This window comes from Pezoporus flaviventris, unplaced genomic scaffold (assembly GCF_033815535.1).
Source record: "Pezoporus flaviventris isolate CSIRO_AGI_PZ_B2104156 unplaced genomic scaffold, CSIRO_AGI_Pfla_v1 ptg000013l, whole genome shotgun sequence".
Classification (NCBI taxonomy): Eukaryota; Metazoa; Chordata; class Aves; order Psittaciformes; family Psittacidae; genus Pezoporus; species Pezoporus flaviventris.
This window is the reverse complement of record NW_026892561.1, coordinates 6,145,457-6,163,500: the sequence shown is the minus strand read 5'-3', so window position 1 is coordinate 6,163,500 and position 18,044 is coordinate 6,145,457. Positions and strand designations below refer to the sequence as shown.

At 46.8% G+C, this 18,044-nt stretch overlaps 1 protein-coding gene across 3 annotated transcripts; it reads right to left on the bottom strand.

The window, feature by feature from the left end:
• Positions 1 to 7,290: 7,290 nt before the first annotated feature.
• ATPAF1 (ATP synthase mitochondrial F1 complex assembly factor 1) lies at positions 7,291 to 17,552 on the bottom strand. 3 transcript variants are annotated; one of them, XM_061451330.1, is made up of 9 exons: positions 17,332 to 17,551; positions 16,225 to 16,333; positions 15,621 to 15,671; positions 14,851 to 14,913; positions 13,580 to 13,630; positions 11,727 to 11,774; positions 9,631 to 9,726; positions 8,942 to 9,049; positions 7,291 to 8,035 (listed from the first exon to the last, which is right to left on the bottom strand). In XM_061451330.1, the coding sequence occupies exons 1-9, from the start codon at positions 17,520 to 17,522 to the stop codon at positions 7,835 to 7,837; spliced, it is 918 nt and encodes a 305-aa protein (XP_061307314.1). In that variant the 5' UTR covers positions 17,523 to 17,551; the 3' UTR covers positions 7,291 to 7,834. The 3 variants fall into 3 exon arrangements, with proteins under 3 accessions (XP_061307314.1, XP_061307316.1, XP_061307315.1); XM_061451332.1 differs by lacking the exon at positions 15,621 to 15,671 and having other exon boundaries at positions 17,332 to 17,552; XM_061451331.1 differs by lacking the exon at positions 11,727 to 11,774.
• Between the last annotated feature and the right edge of the window lie 492 nt (positions 17,553 to 18,044).

The following is an 18,044-nucleotide window of genomic DNA, read 5'->3' as shown; positions in this document are numbered from 1 at the left end:
GCAGCCCTTGAACTGCAGCCACCCCAGCCTCAATCTAGTCAGGGGTTGTGAGTGCATGGTGCTCCCGGAGAAGGGAACGTATCCTGTCTTTTCCAGCCATGTCTGGTTTAAATCATCTAAGGAAAGGGGAGCTGCAGAATGAGGATGCTGGGGAGCACAGTCTTGGGGTGCTGGCCCCCTCTCTCAGTGCTTCCTGCTGGAGCCAAGCCCCAGCTAGGCTGGCTGTGAGAAACGGGGTTATTGGCTGCTGATCCCAAATATAACCCAAACGATGGAAAATTCCAGGAAACGAGCCAAGAGAAGATGCCGGGAGGGGGATCAAAGCCCTGCACGTAGGCTGGGGGAGCTGCAGGGAATCTCTGGGCTGCCAAACCCTCCTTGTGCAAACCGTCCCTGGTACCAGAGAGACCCATGAGAGGTGTGAGCATCCTCAGAGGCAGCCCTGGAGCACCAGTCTCCAGAGCAGCAGGACTCAGTCCCCCAGAGCCACCAGCGGGAAGCTGTGATGGTGCTTGGAAATCCCCAGTTCCTGCAGACCGGACCCAGCATGGCTTCCAGGAGCAGGGCTGCACAACTTGGCTCATCCCTTGCTCTGTCCTGCTCCATGCCCTGCCTCCCTGCCACACCAAGAGCCCAGCAGCAGCTCCCGGTGGACCACAGCCTGGCCCAAAGGCACTGAAAAAGCTTTTCCTGACCTCATTCCTGGGGGTTGCAATCTCGCTGCTGCCACCAGTGACTTGTTGGGAGCCCTGTGAAGAGGTGTCCAATGGGCTCCGCAGTGCCCGACCGCTCCGGTTCAGTCCCAAGGGTGCTTACTCCGCAGTCAGCGCCGTAATCCCCCACACGGGAAGCCCCAGGCCTGCGAGCTGCGGGAGGGAGGCGAGAGGAGATAAACCAGCTGCTGAAAACCCATCTCCAGCACTCGCCCTCACCCAGTTTCCCCACCCACAACTTTCCGCCCTCCCTCTGACACCAGCAATGCCGCTGCCGGGACCGTCCCAACCGGGAAGCGTGTGTCTGTGCTGCCTTCCCCTGCCCGAACCCCTTCCCCTGCCCACCAATGGCTATCCCTGCCCTGCTGCCAAGGGCTCCCGGACCTTCCCGCACCCCCAAAACAGGCTCTCTCGGTATTTACACACTGGCATGCCAGAGGAAGGGGAAAAGCCTTCTGCAGGCGTCCATGAAGGATTGCTCCTTCCCAGGCTAACCCCAAGCGGGTTTTGCCCAACCCATGCTTAAAAGCACCCCAGGAGCATCCTCAGGGGTGCAGCACTGACTCTTCCCACCCCTAAGACTCACCTCATCCCAGCATGACTGGCTTCCAGCCCCAAATCCTTCCGCTGCGCTTTCTGCTCCTACTGAGGAAAAAAAGGAGAAAAAGTAAGAAGAAACAAGTCCTGGGCAGGTTTCCCGACAGGAATGCTGGCGGTTTGGGGATGGCAGCAGCAGCGAGAGCCACAGGCTCTGGTATTCACTGGGGTTTCATTAACAAAACCCTGGGGCCGAGGGCTTTTCTATGGCCAGTGATGTCACATCCTGACCCTGGAAAACCCACTGGGAAGCGGCCCCACGATCACCCACTCCCAAGCACCATTCCTGGGTGCTGAGGTCCTTTTTGGCACACAGTCCCACACCACTGGCTAACTCTGTGCTTTCATTGGGCAGCAGCACAATGGGGGAAAGGAGGTGAAACCCTGCAGTATTTCTCCCCCCCCCCCATCTTTTCCCTCTCCCTTCATCCTTCCCCCCTCCACACTCACACCAAAATCAGACAGAGGTTTCAGTGCCAGGCCAAGCTGGACACCATCCAACACAAAAAAGCCGGAGAGAAGGGAAAGAGCACATCAGACCAGCTTCCTCTGCTCGGAGCAGACTTACTTTCTGTGGGTCTCCGACGTGGGGTAAGTTCTTAAGTGCGCTGTGGTCTTTAAACCCTCCTCAGTGGAAGCAAGCCTGCGCCAGCACGCTCAGCGTTGAGAGGAGCAGCCAGCCCGGGTGGGATGGCTCTGCTCTGGGGTCAGGATGTGCAGCTGGTGGTGCACCCTGCAAGTGATGCTTTGGGGTGGGAGGCAGCAGCACAGCCCTGGTGCTCCCTCTGCCCTTCCTGGCACAGCGGTGTGTCTGTCCCAGGGGAGCACCCACGGCGAGATGAGATGTTAGCACTGCTGGAAACGTCTGCAAATTGTTTGTCACCAGGTCAGGTCTAGCGAATGAAGCGTTTCCAGGCTTTGCTTCAGCGTGCATTGAACTCAGGTTGAGCCAAGCATGGCAGGTGAGGGGGTGAGCTGGGACCACAGTGCAGGTGAGGGGGGAAGGACCAGAAGAAGTGTGAGAAAGGAAACCACAGACGCAGCAGCCTGAGGCGGAAGGAGGATCCGGCTGCTGGATACAGTTGTGTGAAGCAGGAAGGTTTAGGATGAGGGTTCCCTTCCCTGATCCCTGCAGGAACTGGGGATCTTGATCCTGCTGCAGCAGTGGATTCACCTTCCGACCCCATCCAGTGGGATGCACCTCTGCAGGATCTGGACTTCTTCCTCCTGTAATGAGGCTTCTCAGCTATAGGTGATGCCAGGGTTTGCCCCTGAGGCACAATGTTCAGGGACAGCCTAAAACTAAAGTTATGGCAAACAGCCTCCATTATCCAGCAGCCTCCCCAAGCAGCCAGCCACGAGGGAGCTCAGCCCAGGCCCTACAAGGCATCTGCTCTCCTTTCCTGCCAGCATTGTGCTGTGCAGGTGTAATAGAATCCCTTTGTCACCTGCAGCAGCATCTTACTAGGAGCAAAGAAGACATCAAAGGGCCCATAGCATCAGGCAGCAGCCTCTAGCAGATTGCTTTGGGCTGGAGCCATAGGGAATCAGGGTTTGCACACCCCAGCAGCACCTTGCTTCCCTGCTTGTAAGCCATTTGGGACATGGCTGAAGTTGACAGGAGGATACACTGTGAACAGGATTCACCCATGCTTGGCACTTATTGCAACAGGAGTTGGCTGGGATGTCTCACACCTACAGAAAAAGTAGAACCTGGAAGCAAGCTCAGCTCCTGGGGATGGAGGGAAGCACAAGCTGTCAAATTCATCTGCCTGGCTGCTTCCCCTCACAGTCATCAGCTAGCGTAACACAACAGGCTCAGCTCTGTGTGTACATCCACCCCAGGACCCACAGGCTGGTTTAAGGACACAGAGCCTTTCCCCATGAACCCTGCCCCACTCCTGAGCGAATCTTGTGGTCATTGCAAGTCTCAGGTTGAAGTAACACCACTAAAATGAGGATCTGGCTCAAGTGGCCCAGCAGACTCCTCCTGGCCTCTGGCAAACCAGCTCTGTGCCCGGCTTCAGCATGTTCAGGTCACAGCAGCAGCTCCATGAAGTCTCTTTCAGCACATGGGGGAGTTTCCCAATGCTGGATGCTCCCTGCTTGCATATCAGAGCCACCCTGAGTCCTGCCAAGGTCCTCCATCCCAAGGACAGTGTCTGTGCTTCTCCACGAGGGATGTGGAGAAACATCCGCAGACCTTGTAAGCAGGGTGTGGAGGTCTGTGGAGCAGATGTAACTCCTGACAGCTAACAGCAAGCCAGGAGGAAACTTTCAACTGAAATCCAAGCAAAAAAAAATGGGCACAAATCCAAAATTTAGAGGGCTTGGCCACATAGCCAAGATCCCAAAGGGAATTCATGGCCAGGATTTACATCCAGGCGAGACGGAGCCAAAATACTTAAAGGCGAGAAGGGGTCCTCCCATCCTCAGCAGTCTGGAGCCAAAGGAGAGGGGCCAAGAAAACAGCACAAGGGCTGAAGTTGTATGAGCTGCAGCCCTGCAAGTCTGCAGGGGTGAGCAGCACCTCCTGTATAGGGAATTAACGCCTAGCATGAGGTTTTGGAAACCTCACAGAGCAGAGAACTCACCAGGATGGAGGGTCCCAGCTACAGGGAGGGAGGGCAGGAGTCACCTGGGAGAGAGGAAAAGGTCCGAGGGGTAGGAGGGATGTGTTATTGTGAAGAGGGCATTTGCCTACCCTGGAGGAAGGAAGAGGGGGGGTTGACCCCACTCCTGAAGGCAGGTGCATGGCTGAATTTATCAGTAGGAAGGAAGCAAGGAAGGAAACAAGCCCGGAGCGCTGGATGGCTCCATTGGACTTCACGGGTGGTCATGGAAAGCAGCCCAACACAGTGATACAGCTTCACACAGCTCAGCACGACACAGCTGCATGAGGGGAGGGCACAGCGAGCCCCCTGCAAGCCCCCACCAGCACCAGGCCTGGCTCTCCCATGCTACATGATGCCCTGCACCCCATCAGCCAGGGAGATGCTTGTTCCCAGGCTGGGTTGAAGGCTCCGCATGCCTGTGCAGACCACAAGACACAGCAAAGGGAGCAGTGGGTTTGCACTGATTATTCCCAGAGAGACCAAGGACATGCCCATTAAAGTTTACCTCGGTTATGCAGCATCAGGAACAGCCAGTTCCCACTCCCTGCTCCACCGAGTCCTGCGCAAGCTCAGCAATAGGGAGTGAGAACTTCCTCAGCCACGGATCAGAGGGCACTGGAGTCTTGCCATTTGCTAAGGCACAGGGAAAAATGCAGGCACTGGAGTCAGCATTTTAAGTGAGGGTAGGAACACCATCCCTCAGTCTGCACTTCCTTGATTGCTGTGACAGCTGCCTTTCACAATCCAGGGTGTCTCCCGAGGGAGCAGGATGGGCGCTGGGTTTCCTGCTGACACAGGTGGTGACAGGAGTTCTCCTGGGGGTGACAGGAGTTTGAGATGCTGATAACAAGGAGTCTGGTGCTAAAGCTTGCTCCACTGCTCCTAGCAGGAACTGCTGCTACATCCCTGGCCTTGGGGTCTTCCTCCAGCCCAAGGCAGACCACAGACAGCACTGAGGGAAGGCGGTGGCTCCTACAGCACTCAGTTTAGCTGCGAAGTCCTTGCTGCAGAGGTCTTGAGCCTACATGGGGCAACAGGGCGACTTGGACTTCTCCTCCACGAGCATGCCCACTTGAGGACTACTTAAGACAGACACAAGCAGCTCAGGAAGAACCTGGTCCAAAAGTGGAAATCAGTAAAGCTACCTGGAAACCTACAGTAGGATGTTTGCCCCTCCCAGGGCAGCTCATCCAGGATCTAGGACAGTGGGCTGAGAACTGTTGGTCTAACTTAGCGCATCCCACCACGTTATAAACCATATAGGCGCAGCCATGGCATCTAAATGGGTTTTTAGCACAAAACTCACCCCGAGCTCACAAAGCTGAGCAGACAGGATCATGAAAGCTGTGTGGGAGCTCAGAATAAGGAGACAAATCTTCCCTCTAGTGGCCGTACAGGACAAGTCTTTCAGTTACCTTCTTTCCTCATGCCAAGACTAGCAGCATTTTCACCAGCCTTTAGGCTCAACGCAGAGCCCAAGCACGTCACATCTTACAAATTCTGCGTTGAGATTTTAGTGGCTTAAAACTGGTGTAGCTGCAAATTTACACAAAGCAACAGATGGACCCAGGGGTCTGTGTCCACCCTATGGCTTGAAGGTACCCATCCTCATGGCCAGCTCATGCTGAGGCTACATAAGGCAGCCGGGACAAGTGCCTTCTGGGCACTGCAGCAGCCACACAGCCATAGCACACCATGGCCTGTTTCTGCAGCACGGATGGTTTGTGGAGCTGGTTCTTCAGCTGACTTACTCCCCCATACAGCAAGCATTCAGTGGGACACAGGATTATGACTATAGTTTTTATCCCAGTTTCAGCCCCATCACCACCACAGCAGCAGTCAGCACAGATCCAAGTGTGCTGGTCAAGTCCTAACTGTGGCAGAAGCACAGTACCTGCCAGGAGGAGATGTAGCTTTGAGTTTCCTAAGCCCTCAGCTATCTCCCTGCCATTGCACACACATCCAAGTCTGGCAAGCTCTTTGAACCTCAGTGAGACATAGTACAGCACCACAACATTGACACCACGTCAGTCATTTCTGTGCCACACGGTCTCATCTTGGCACAAGGAGGAAACACGTTACAGTGTGCACTTCAAGGCATGTGAATTCACCTACAGAAAAAAGCCCTTGCTCCCTTCATCAGTCCATTCCACTTCTGCCAGGGACAGAAAATGCAGCCCCTTGCAAAATGGCTGCCGGCAGTATGATCAACTTTTGCCTTTCCACTCTGGGACTTATTTAAAAACCATTCCAATGCATGCATTGCAGGAAAACACGTATATGAGTCGGTACTAAAACAGTTCCCAATACTAAAACCTTACTATCTACCTTTAGTACTTGGCTAAACGATGTTCATGTCCAACGAATGGGCTGAGACAGCATGGAGCAACAGTATTAACAGCAGCAGGGTCCTACAATTCCACTGGCAAACAGATTGTCAGAGCCCCTTGTAACTAATCAAACCTCCCTATCAGGTCATGGTTAAGGGTAGCACAAAATATCTGATACCAGCCCTGCCCCAAAAACTGTCTTCCTGTAACCCAGAGACAAGCTGTGTACCCTTCTTGCCTTCATTCCTCTGGCACGGGAGGGAATGCCTGCCAGCTTCAGCAGGCTGATGGGAAGGCACAACATGGCCTGGACATAATGGGTAATTAGTGCTAAGGGCAAGTTAATGGCAGGGATTTGATGTGGACATGGGAAATATTGTAGTGTTGCTCCTGGCTGTCCTCTGCTGCCTGCCTGCTCAGTGGTGGTGTGCTGGTAATCCAGGCACAGGTTGCATGTCACACTGCTCAGTACACCCTTGCCCAGCTGCACTGGCTGCCCCTGCTGGGAATGAAAACAAGAGAAGTTCAAGCATGAATGTTTTGGGATCCTTTTGCTGAAGGCAGGTTTGAAAAGTCAAACCTACTGCAGTCTGTAAAGCCAGAACCTTACCAACAACTCTGCCATGTTACAGCAGCTATGCACATTCATTTTATGCACACCTATACATCTTTTCCATGAGCTGTCACTTAGCATTTGAGAAGCTGGTGAGTGGCTCACTCTCTGCTACTATGCCAGTCCATCTTGCTTTTAATACGGATAGTGCCTTTCCTGAAATGGGAACAAGTGCTGGTTTCTGTCCCTTCAAATACCATTGGCTGACTAGATGCCAGTCTGCATAAAGTTAATTCTATAAAACAGGCCATCATTCCTCCACACTATTAAAAAATATAGGTTTTAATAGTTTTTATTCTTTGAATAGAAGAATAAAACCATGTACATCACATCCTGCACCTCAAGAAAAACATCTCTAAGATAGAAACACAGCAACAGGATGAAATGAATGTATCAAATAAGCACAAAATTCCCAGAACAAATCTAGTCACTCTATTTTTCAATCCTGAGAAAAACACAGGCCACAGTACACATCTGTGTAAGGAACCTCACAAAGTAACAAAGAGGCATTTGTTTGAGACCGTCAGCCCTACTCTCTTTTCTTGATGGACAAGCCTGTATAAATTCCACACAGATTAAAAAGCACTGGACCATGCAATTATAATGGCAGAGGGCATTTAAATGCATTTACTGAGCAGAAACATTGGTTTTTGGGTCTCTCCTGATGTCAGTGCAGTCCGTTACAGAGCTTCTCTTCTGTCACTTCAGATTTCAAAAATACAGCATGCAGCAGTAAGTCAGAGGATGGGAAAATGGCTTGTTCTAATGAAGTTCCAGGGCTCCATTTTGGCAATTATGGTTGTTCATATGGCCCAAGTCCTCATCTTGCATGAGTGCAAGACAGGCTTGACACTCCCAGGATGTCTCCAGATCCTTTCTGTATCCAAACCAAATCTGTAAACCAAAAGACACAGCACCACCCCATGTAGGAAACCCTCACTGCTGCTGGCTCACTTCACCTGCAGGTCAGCTCTGTGACTTGTCAGAAATCTGACCAGGTCTCAGTTCTCTTCCAAGCCCGCTTTGCTCAAGCTCTGCTATAACTGACATATATTTAAATTCACTAGATCTGTGGTTGAAGGTCTCCACTAGTTCATAGGTCTCGGAACGATCTGTTGCATAGAAAAGCTGCACCTGATTCGCCAAGCACTGTGCTTCATGCACCACCTGCGAGTTAAAACAAAGAGTTTGTGTTACCATCAGGGCTTGTGTTTGAGTATCCCGCTGAAAAAGACTCTTCAGCAGCTGCAGTCCTGCTCACTGAGCGACTCAATGCCAAGCCACCTTAATATAGCAAATCTCTTAAACCACCTCCCTCTTGTTCCTGACCTACTTACATGCTTTAGCACCGTGCATTTAAACTGCCTTCCTGCTGAGCATACACCTCAGAGGTCAAATACATCTTTCATGATCCCTGCAAGCTCTAAGACACTGGATATGCACCAAAGTCTCATCTTTCCCTTCTTATGGTTGACCTATTTGCAAAAATTGATTGTTTACTCAAGAGACACAACGGGGCAAATGCATCACCAATGAGTTCTCTGCACACTCCTCTGCACACTGCTTCAGAACTGGTGTAAGTAGGTCAGTTAGAGATGGGATGCTTTAGTTATCTTGTTCCACCAGTTCAATCCCTGGTACAATTAGTCCTAGCACTGTACTACTGCAGATATGCAAGTAACAGCACACCCACACATAGAAAAAAGAGCAAAGGTGCATGGAAACAAGAAGCACTGGAGGTCTCCTGATTTGACAAGCAGTATTCAAAACAGTTTTTTAACTTGTTGGCAGGTAGCAACACATTTCACTTCAATTTGCTTTTATTAATAAGAAAAAAACAAAAGTAACAAACAAAACAAAAGAATGCATGAGCTGAAATCACCAGAGAGACAAAGACTGGTGACTCCCTTCTAGCTTTCCCTAGTACTAAGTAGATTAGGTTAAAGGAATCTTGTAAGACTATTCTTTGGGAAAGGGTCTTTTAAAGACTTCATTTCAATTTGGCTTTAATTCAAACCTGTACGAGGAGTTGCAGCATAAAATGAAGGAAGACAGTGAGCAGATTTCTCTTACCAAGAACTTGGAGTCCATTTCTGCTGTCATTAGAACTATCCCTTTTTCCTTCTGTAGATCAGGAAAATGGTACAGGACCAACTGGCTAGGGGCAGTTTCACCTTGGGTCTGAAGGAGATAAAGAAACCCATCAGCATCCCATGAAGAACTTTAGCTCTACTGTAGATCTGGAGGCTTTATTACAAAACTTTTGAGTATTAACTGCTATGGAGGCAGTCATCTTTCAGGGCTTAAGGGTCAGTTCTAATTAAAACTTTATTATTCCTGGCATTTACAGAAAACAAGGGATTTGCAGAGTTAGGCTGGGTTTTCTTCATGACTAAAGACTATTTTGCATTTAAAAGAACCCACAATTTCCAGGATGACATTTCATCTTATAGCATCGACTGGTAATGTAAACAGCTTGCACAAACAGTTCTGAAGAGTTTGGCTTGTGCTTCTATTTTGAGACTATGTGACTTCTACCTCATCCTCCTTTTAGAGAGACACTTGATACCCATAAACGTACTAATTTACCCTTAATTAAGTTACCCATAATTAATGTCAGTTTTTCATTGATAATTCTTTTCAAGTTAAGCTAGACAACCTGTTCATTAAACTGTTTAGCAAGTATTAGATATTGTAATATGTTGGTAGTATGTATTGCTGGATCCTAAGCCATTTTTGGACTTTGTATTTCAACCACTCACCTGAACGTTTATTAGGGAAGTGAAGTGCAATTCTGTTCCTGACCACTGCCCCACAAAGAACTCGTAGCCTTCTTTTCTTGGCAAAGCATATAGAAACTGCAGAGAAATTATTAAAAAATTAGTAAAACCAATTCAAACAAAGCCTTTCATAGAACAAAACGGTGCCCATGTAATACTGGCCTCCAGCGTAAATGCTCTGGAAAGAGAACCATAACAGATAAAGGGGTTTCCTTGCCCCACCAGGAATGATAGGGCAGCAGGAACCAGACAATAAACCAGCATTACCTTATCAGCATTATTACATTAGCAAATATGTTGGCATATATTTTTATCAGTGTTCTATGAGACAGGGAAAGGAAAGGACAGGACAGTGGAGAACATTCAGACTCTGACTTTTCTGTTCACTTCTACGGAATTAACAGAGAATGATAAAATATGACATAAGGAGCATTCAGAGTATGTAATCCTGTAATTTCACCAACTGTTTCAGAACAGGCAGCAAGCATTTTCTCTCTAGAGATTTACAATCTATTAAGCTCCATAGGTTAGAGACTTGCTCATTTTCCCACACCAAGGGGAAGAACAACACAAGAGGAGAAAAACATACAGGATACCTGACTAAATGCCAATGCACTGTACATAAATGTACTTAAAGCTATAAATAGCTTTCCAAGTTCCAAGTACCTCGGGAAGCCGGATATGGCTGATCTTGCTCTTGGCAAGTGGAATATACAGGACCAATCCACCTATCCAGTAAACTCTCCCATTCAGATCTGCAAAAGCACTCCTCCTAACACAGTGAAGTCTAGGTACTTTGTTTTCACAAGGAAATGAAGCATTTGATTTCTGTGTCAGCACAGCAAAATTTGCACAAAGGCAATGCTTCAGTGCACAAGTTACTGTAAAAACTTACTTTCAACTGAAAACAATGCTAATCCAGCAGCACAAACAAAAGATATCCTTTAGCTTGTTAGTTCTGCTCTTTTGTAGCTTAACTTCTTCAAAGCAACAACATACTCGTTCACAAAGGAATCTTATAATATATCCACCAACCCACATGAGAAACAGTGAATCCAAATCTTGGGAATCCACTCATTTCTGAAATAAACCTGTTATGCATTCTCAGTATTTTATGCTTTGCCATGCTGGCATACACCTAAGACATAACCCACAGAGTACTTTACGAACCTTAATAAAGGGTTCGGCTACACCTAATTCCCACTTTCTTTCCATCGCAGCTGCTGAATTACAATGCTGTGCAACAGAGCTTACACATAGGCTTTTTTGACAACTCACTCTCCCTTGGAAACAGACACATCACTGACACAGCAAGGTGCCTGCCCAGGATGGTTTCCATGCAAATGACTCTTATTAGCTTACCAGTATTTATCTATCACAGATCAACAGCATGGTGAAGAAAGCATGGCTATGCATATTTGACAAAAAAGCAGGCTAACAGATGACAAGGTTCAGCTCTTATTTGGACAAAACCCCAACATGTTGATTTCTTGTCTTTTTCTCTTTCAGATACTCCTGCCTATTATCTCCACTGCCAGAAAAGAAACATATAGAGGAGCAACTCACAGCAGCCATTAAGACAAGAGAACTCCCTTTCCCCACACACACACAATGTGATGCCATGGTGACTCACAGTTACAGCCAACAACAGTTCCTCTGGGTTAAAGCAAGTGTGCTTTGAGCAATAAGAAAAGATATGTGGGAATATCAGTGAAGCTGGCCTAAAAAGCCTGGCTCTTCATAGCACTGCATGAAAGAGACAACCACAAGACATCAATTCATGGAAAACAATGGCTTGTAGCTAAATCCATTCCCTGGGAGATTCTGCGCTTGTTTTCTGAACCCTACATCTCTCATCTCTAGTTATCTGATCGCTAGATCAAACTGTTTAATACATATAAATAGCCATTGCTTTTATCTGAACACTAAGATGAGTGTATGAACACTTGGATTTTACTTACTGAGCTGATACAATGAGTCTGAATAGAGGAGGGTCAAAGGTTTATGAATTAAGCTTTAGAGAGGAGAACTGCATTACAGCTCTACATCCACACGCTGTGAGTATCTTCCATACGTACCGATGGACATTTCTGGGCTCTCTCCCATATTAAATCAAACTTTTCTGCCTTTGGAGAAGGAGAAAGAGAAAGTCAATAATTCAGAATCATCTCATTAACCTTTATAGGGTACAACTTCCATCTACAGAAGGTCTCACTGCGGGAGCAGCTAACAATGAGTGCACGGAAAACTGCATTTAGTTCTTAGTTACCCAAATGTCATTGGTATCCCGTTTTAACAATGCTGTCTCCAAGATACAGCAGCAAACTCCTTTCTGGATCCAAAGCTTTATTCCTTGGAGGTGGGGGGCCCACACTTCAGACTTACATTATGTCCTCTTTGAGTAATAGGTCCACCGCATTTTGTGGTGTCAACAGTTGAGCAGGGCGACATATCCCTGGCCTCAAATTGTGCATTTTACATCACAGTCATCTATTCTTCAGTATCAAAATGCAGCCTAGATATTTACTCAAGTAACATACTTATTGCTTAGGTTTATATTAAAGCCACAAATACATTTGGTCATCCCTGATGAAACCTGGTAATGTCATTCACATGTTCTCTACATTCCCCCAAACCTTTTGTCTGCACTTTTCTTCCCAGCACAGCACATTAATAGTCTAAGGTGTTCAGGAAAGAAAACACATGATATCCATCAAACATGAAATTCCCCCATGCGTGCTTTTGAGCACTCAAGAATTAGGCAAGGCCTTTCTTCCAGCCAACAAAAAGCTTTTGGCAAAAGATACAGAGATTTTCCCCCCGCCAGATGACACCATGAACTACCTCCTAATGTGCCTAGGACCTGGTTTGCATTAAAGCCTTAAAAAGCTTCCAAAGCTCCTCTAAAGCAGTGCACCAAAGAACAGTGCCAGCCCCACTAATGAAAGATCTACACCGTCTTAACTGGAGTCCCCGGCTTTGGCCTTCTGCTATAGTAAATGTGTGATTCAAACTGTTTTCACAAGATCCACATGTTGGGAAAACTGAAACATGAAGCCGCTCAACTTCAAATCCCATGTTGCCATATCAAGGGCGTGCAACACTTCATACATCTAGGATACAGCCTCCCACCAACTTCAGTTGCAGCTCAAAAGGCCAAATACAATTGCAAATCAGACCCCAGATCTAAATGAGGTTTCAAGAACTCAAGGAACATACAGTTTGTGCCCAGATGTGAAAAGACAGATTTAAGAGATCACAATCACATAGAGACTTTGAAGCAAGGAATGGAAAGAAATCCCCAAAGTGAAAAAAACCTCCTTCAGCCTAATGCAGATTAACAACAATTAACATCTGGGAAAGTCATCAGGAATAAGAAGTAAGATCTTATCACAGGAAGCACCATGCAATCTCAGTGAAAGACAGCACTGCCAATAATTTTAAATGTATGAAGGTAAGTCATAAGTGATTAGCCACGTGCAAATCATTAGCCAAGTGCTCTAGTACTGCCCTATTCAACTGGAGTTTGCTGTTCAGGCTGCAGGGAAGACAAGAAAGAAATAAGCAACACTTAGAAAAAATGATGTGAAAATATAAATGCTACCTTAACAGATACCAGGGCCCTGCAAAGAGTATTGGATACTCATAATAAAATGTGCCTGGAAATTCAAGCCAGATGTGCAGAAAAAGGTACTGGCTTTACTGAGACTGATGTAAGCGAGGAAAAAAAGGAGTACACGTTTTTGGTGTGGGGAAAAAAAGCCTTTAGCCTTCATTTGGGACAGTAAGACCACTGAATCTGGAAAGAAAATTTGTTCTTGTAACCTCATTTTCCTTCAATGACTGCTTTTAAAAGCAACAGAATCACAATTAGAAAAGAAAGCTTTGCATACTGGCCTTTCAAATGCATAACTACAGAGGAACTACTTACAGGAATAACAGCATAAACCGTATCTTTTGCAGAAAAATACTGATTCCAAATCTGCAGGAAACAGAGGAGATGGTGTACAGTTATGATCATCAATATTAAATTAAAATAATAACAGTTAAAAGCAGTAATACTAAATGCTTTAAAAGAAATTTCCTTTGTCAACTAACCTTTGTAAGCACTTCAAGAAGTCATTTTTCAAACCTGACTGACTTTCCTGCTAACACAATACACTTCTAAGTGTAACATTTAAGAGAAGACAAGTCTTTGCATAACACTTCCCCATGTTCACAACCTTTTTCTTCATCACAGCAGGATAGCACTACCTACATAAAAGCTCAGAGTCTTTAATAAATGGACAAGCACAGGTAAAAAAAAGCCCAGAGTTCAGGACTTTTTCAGTTGCTCTTCCCCAGTCCTACAGAATTAATGAGAATTGTCCGTAAAATGTTTAATCAACGAAACAGAAGTAGAGGAATTCAAAAGGAACTCATGAGTTATCAAACCACTCCCTGCTATAACTGGTTGCACACCATCCCTGCAGAGCATGTAACTACTTCTATAATGTTCTCAAGCTATCAGGAAAGCCGCTAGGTTTCTGCTCTCCAGGCTGTGCCAGAAGGCTGCTTTCCTTCAAATGATCGTGCCTACATAGTTTCTTGGCATACAGACTGATAAGGAAAAAAAGTATCGATCCAACTCAAGCTACATCAGAAATGTGCAACAGATGTGACTTATAACTAGATAAAAGGGAATACAGTGCAAAGCCAAGCAGATAACAGGAAGAATAATTCACTTCACACTGTTTTTCAAAGAAACAGACCCATCCACCTCCTTCTCACCCTAACCAACTTCAGTACACAGGCTCCTAAATGAGATACAATGCAAAGAAAGGTACAAGGTGGCAAAAGCTTTGATTTTATTTCTGTAGAACAGATGTAGTATAATCCATACGAACTACTGCTAAGTTTTCCCTTTACTGGGCTTCAAACCTGACCAGAGCTTGCTAACGCCAATTCAACTACTACACACTAAATGGCAACAATAAGAATTACAGTAGAGTCAGTTTCTGAGAAATCAAGTCCAGATGTACCAAGCTACATCCTAGGTGGACTTACATATATGGAAAAAATTTTATTTTCTACTACTAATATGCATGTCAATGTGCTTTTAATAAATATTTCATCTGTAGACTGAAAAATAAAACATGGCTGAGTAAAATTCCATTCTCATATGCAGATTACTATTAAGCACATTCCATTTAAATCCATCACCTGTTTTATCTCCTCCGCTGACTTTTCTTTCACCATCTCAACATTCAGAATTGAATCAAGTGTCTGTAAGAGAAGGCATAAGGAATCCGGCATGATGGCAGTTCTCCGATCGAAGTGAGAATCCAGAATGAATGGATGCAATTAGAGAACATACTCAAGCTAGAATAGCTTCATTCAGTTTACAGTGTGACTTAGCCTTCTTAATTGCCAAAGAAACCAGTAAATTATAAGCAGTAGCACACTGAGAAGTGGAATCACACACTGAGTCAAAATAGAAGACATACTTTCAGGACACAGAACACGCTGCTCCAGCTGTGCAGAAAGCTGCAAGAGGAGCTGCAGCCTTTCACCTTCAGCCATCTCAAGACATATTTACACAGTAAGTTTGCCAAAATACAAGAAATGTGGAAGAGAGTAAAACCAGCCTCTTGTCCCTCTGCTGGCTAATCTCTGGAAATCTATTTATACGTTGTACAGGCAGCTTAACCCTTGCTGTTTATTGCTGTGAGCATTCAGTACAGATTCTCTCAGGAGCAGGAGCTTCCAGGGTGTCAGAGAGAAATGACAGGATACTAAAAACGCAAAGTGCCAGGAGTTTCAAGATCAAACACAATCCCAACCGTAAATTAAAATCTTATAATCAATTGCAGCATAAGGAAGATCAGTTTTATGTCAAGAAGCTCTTGGCTGAAGCACTGATGGTAGCAATACATCTACATCCTTAATTTATCAGCATGTCCTCTCCTAACATGAAGGTTTGTTTCCCTTACCTTGTCTTTTGTGAATCCACCCTTAGATGTCTTTGAGCCCAAGCCTTTTGCCTAGAAGAAAACATTCTTTAGTTTTTATAGCTGATGCTTTAATACCATTTATTTTCCTTGCCTGCCATGCATAACATGCCTGATGACAAAAATCTCTGAGTAAGAGCTCAAGTTTAAGATACTTGAAGTTCACTGCAGTGCATTTTGAATAAAATTATTAATTAGAAGAAAGATGAGTAACCTAATGAATTATTAATTTAAAGGCCAGAAAGGATTAATTTAAAGCAAACTATTATGCACTTTGGATCCGGTATTACTGAACAGTTTTCTTACATTCCCTAAAAAATGATATATGCAAGATCATGTCCCTCCATTTGGCTAAACTAATCTGGAACTAATTAAGCAACTTAAACAAGGCTTCAAGCACAGAAATTAGTCTAAAACCCAGAAAAATTAAACACTGGAGTAGAGAACAATACTTCTAGCCATCAGAGAGTGACATTCTGGAGCTCCTTACTAATGGGAACACTTTATGTTCACAGCATTATGCTAATCCTATAGACATGGCATTATAGCTTTAATACATGTGAATTACAAAGAAAGATGGCCTTACCTTTTCCTCCATGCATCTGATAAATTCTCCCTGATTGGAGTATCCCACAGGCTGCTTTTTCACTTCAGTTCTTTTTTCCATACGGGATTCAAACACATCTGGACTGGATCTGAATTGGAAAAGGGACTGTTAAAAGTACTGGGTGATGAACATCCTTTGGCTTTTTAAAATGTTTACTGTGGCAGTGATTCATGCTGTAAATGTTGTAACTTACATTTTTAATTTCTTGTTATTGAAACTCTCTTACCAACTGGCCACAGAATCCCAGACTGGTTTGGGTTGGAAGGGACCTCAAAGCTCACCCAGTTCCAACCCCCTGCCATGGGCAGGGACACCTTCCACTAGACCAGGTTGCTCCAAGCCCTGTCCAACCTGGCCTTGAACACTGCCAGGGATGGGGCAGCCACAGCTTCTCTGGGCATCCTGTGCCAGCACCTCAGCACCCTCGCAGTGTATTTTTATCCAGTATCTGATCTGAATCTCCCTTCTGTCAGGTTAAAGCCATTCCCCCATGTCCTGTCCCTACAGGCCCTTGTAAGAGGCCCCTCTCCAGATTTCTCATAGTCCCTCTTTAGGCACTGGAAGCTGCTCTAAGGTATCCCTGTAGCCTTCTCTTCAGGCTGACCCAGCCCAGCTCTCTCAGCCTGGCTCCATAGCAGAGGTGCTCCAGCCCCCACAGCACCTTTGTGGCCTCCTCTGGACTCATTCAAGCAGGTCCACATACCTCTTGTGTTGCAGGCCCCAGAGCTGAACACCACGCTGAGAGACAACTCTCACCAACTTGGTGACAACTACATACAATCGCAGCATGGTTTGGCTTGGAAGGGACCTTAAAGCTCATCCAGTTCCAACCCCCTGCCATGGGCAGGGACACCTTCGACTAGACCAGGTTGCTCAAAGCCTCACCCTCCTTCAAGGCAGCATTTGGCCTAACTAGTTAATTTTCTCATTGGCCACAAAGCTAAAAATTACTTCCTTCCTTCCTTCCCAAAATCCCACCTCCCCCAGCACCCTATTCCCAGAAATGAGCCCCTCCGCCTCGGCCTCCCTGCTGCCCTTCCCTCCCCTCAGGCCCATCCGCAGCCATGTCCTCAGGCCCGCCCGCACCTCCGCAGCTCCTGGATCTTATGTCGGTACTTCCCGTAGAAGGGGTTCTCCTCCAGCGCCGCCTCCCCGTGCCCCGGCCCCAGGTCGGCCACCCCGCGGCTCGGGGGGACCAGCAACCCCAGCGGGCGGAGAGCAGCGCGGCTCCGCAAGGCTGCCGCCAGCCCATAGCCTTGCAGCAGCGGGCCCGCCATGGCGGCCGGCCCCTCAGCGCTCCGCCCGGCCCCCTCAGCGCTCCGCCCGGCCCCCTCAGCGCTCCGCCCCGCAGTGAAGAGGCCGGAGACGCGCTCTGGAAAGGAACTTTTATTTCGAGACACTAAAAGCGACGTTACATGATACAAAACCAGCGCGGAGTGCCATAGCGCAAACCCAGCTCAGAAGCGCGATGCACGACGAGCACGGTGCGGTTTCGCTGCATGTAAAGGTCAGTAACTGAACTGAAAGATACACAGTAGGTGTAGTGTAGGGTGGTTCCTACACGGGAGTCATCCGAACAAACGCAAATACAGCCTGAAAACGAACCTAAGAATCACAGCATAACAGCAAGATAACAGCAAGTCTCGGCAGCGCATCGCTCCATTCCCGCTACAGCCTGGACTTGTCCCTCTCACCATTTCATGTCTTTTCATTTCAGACATCACTTATTTCTCTAGGGCGCACCATCTGAAGCTTCCAACCACCTCATTGGAAAGCCGTGCTCCACAGGCATGAGCTGC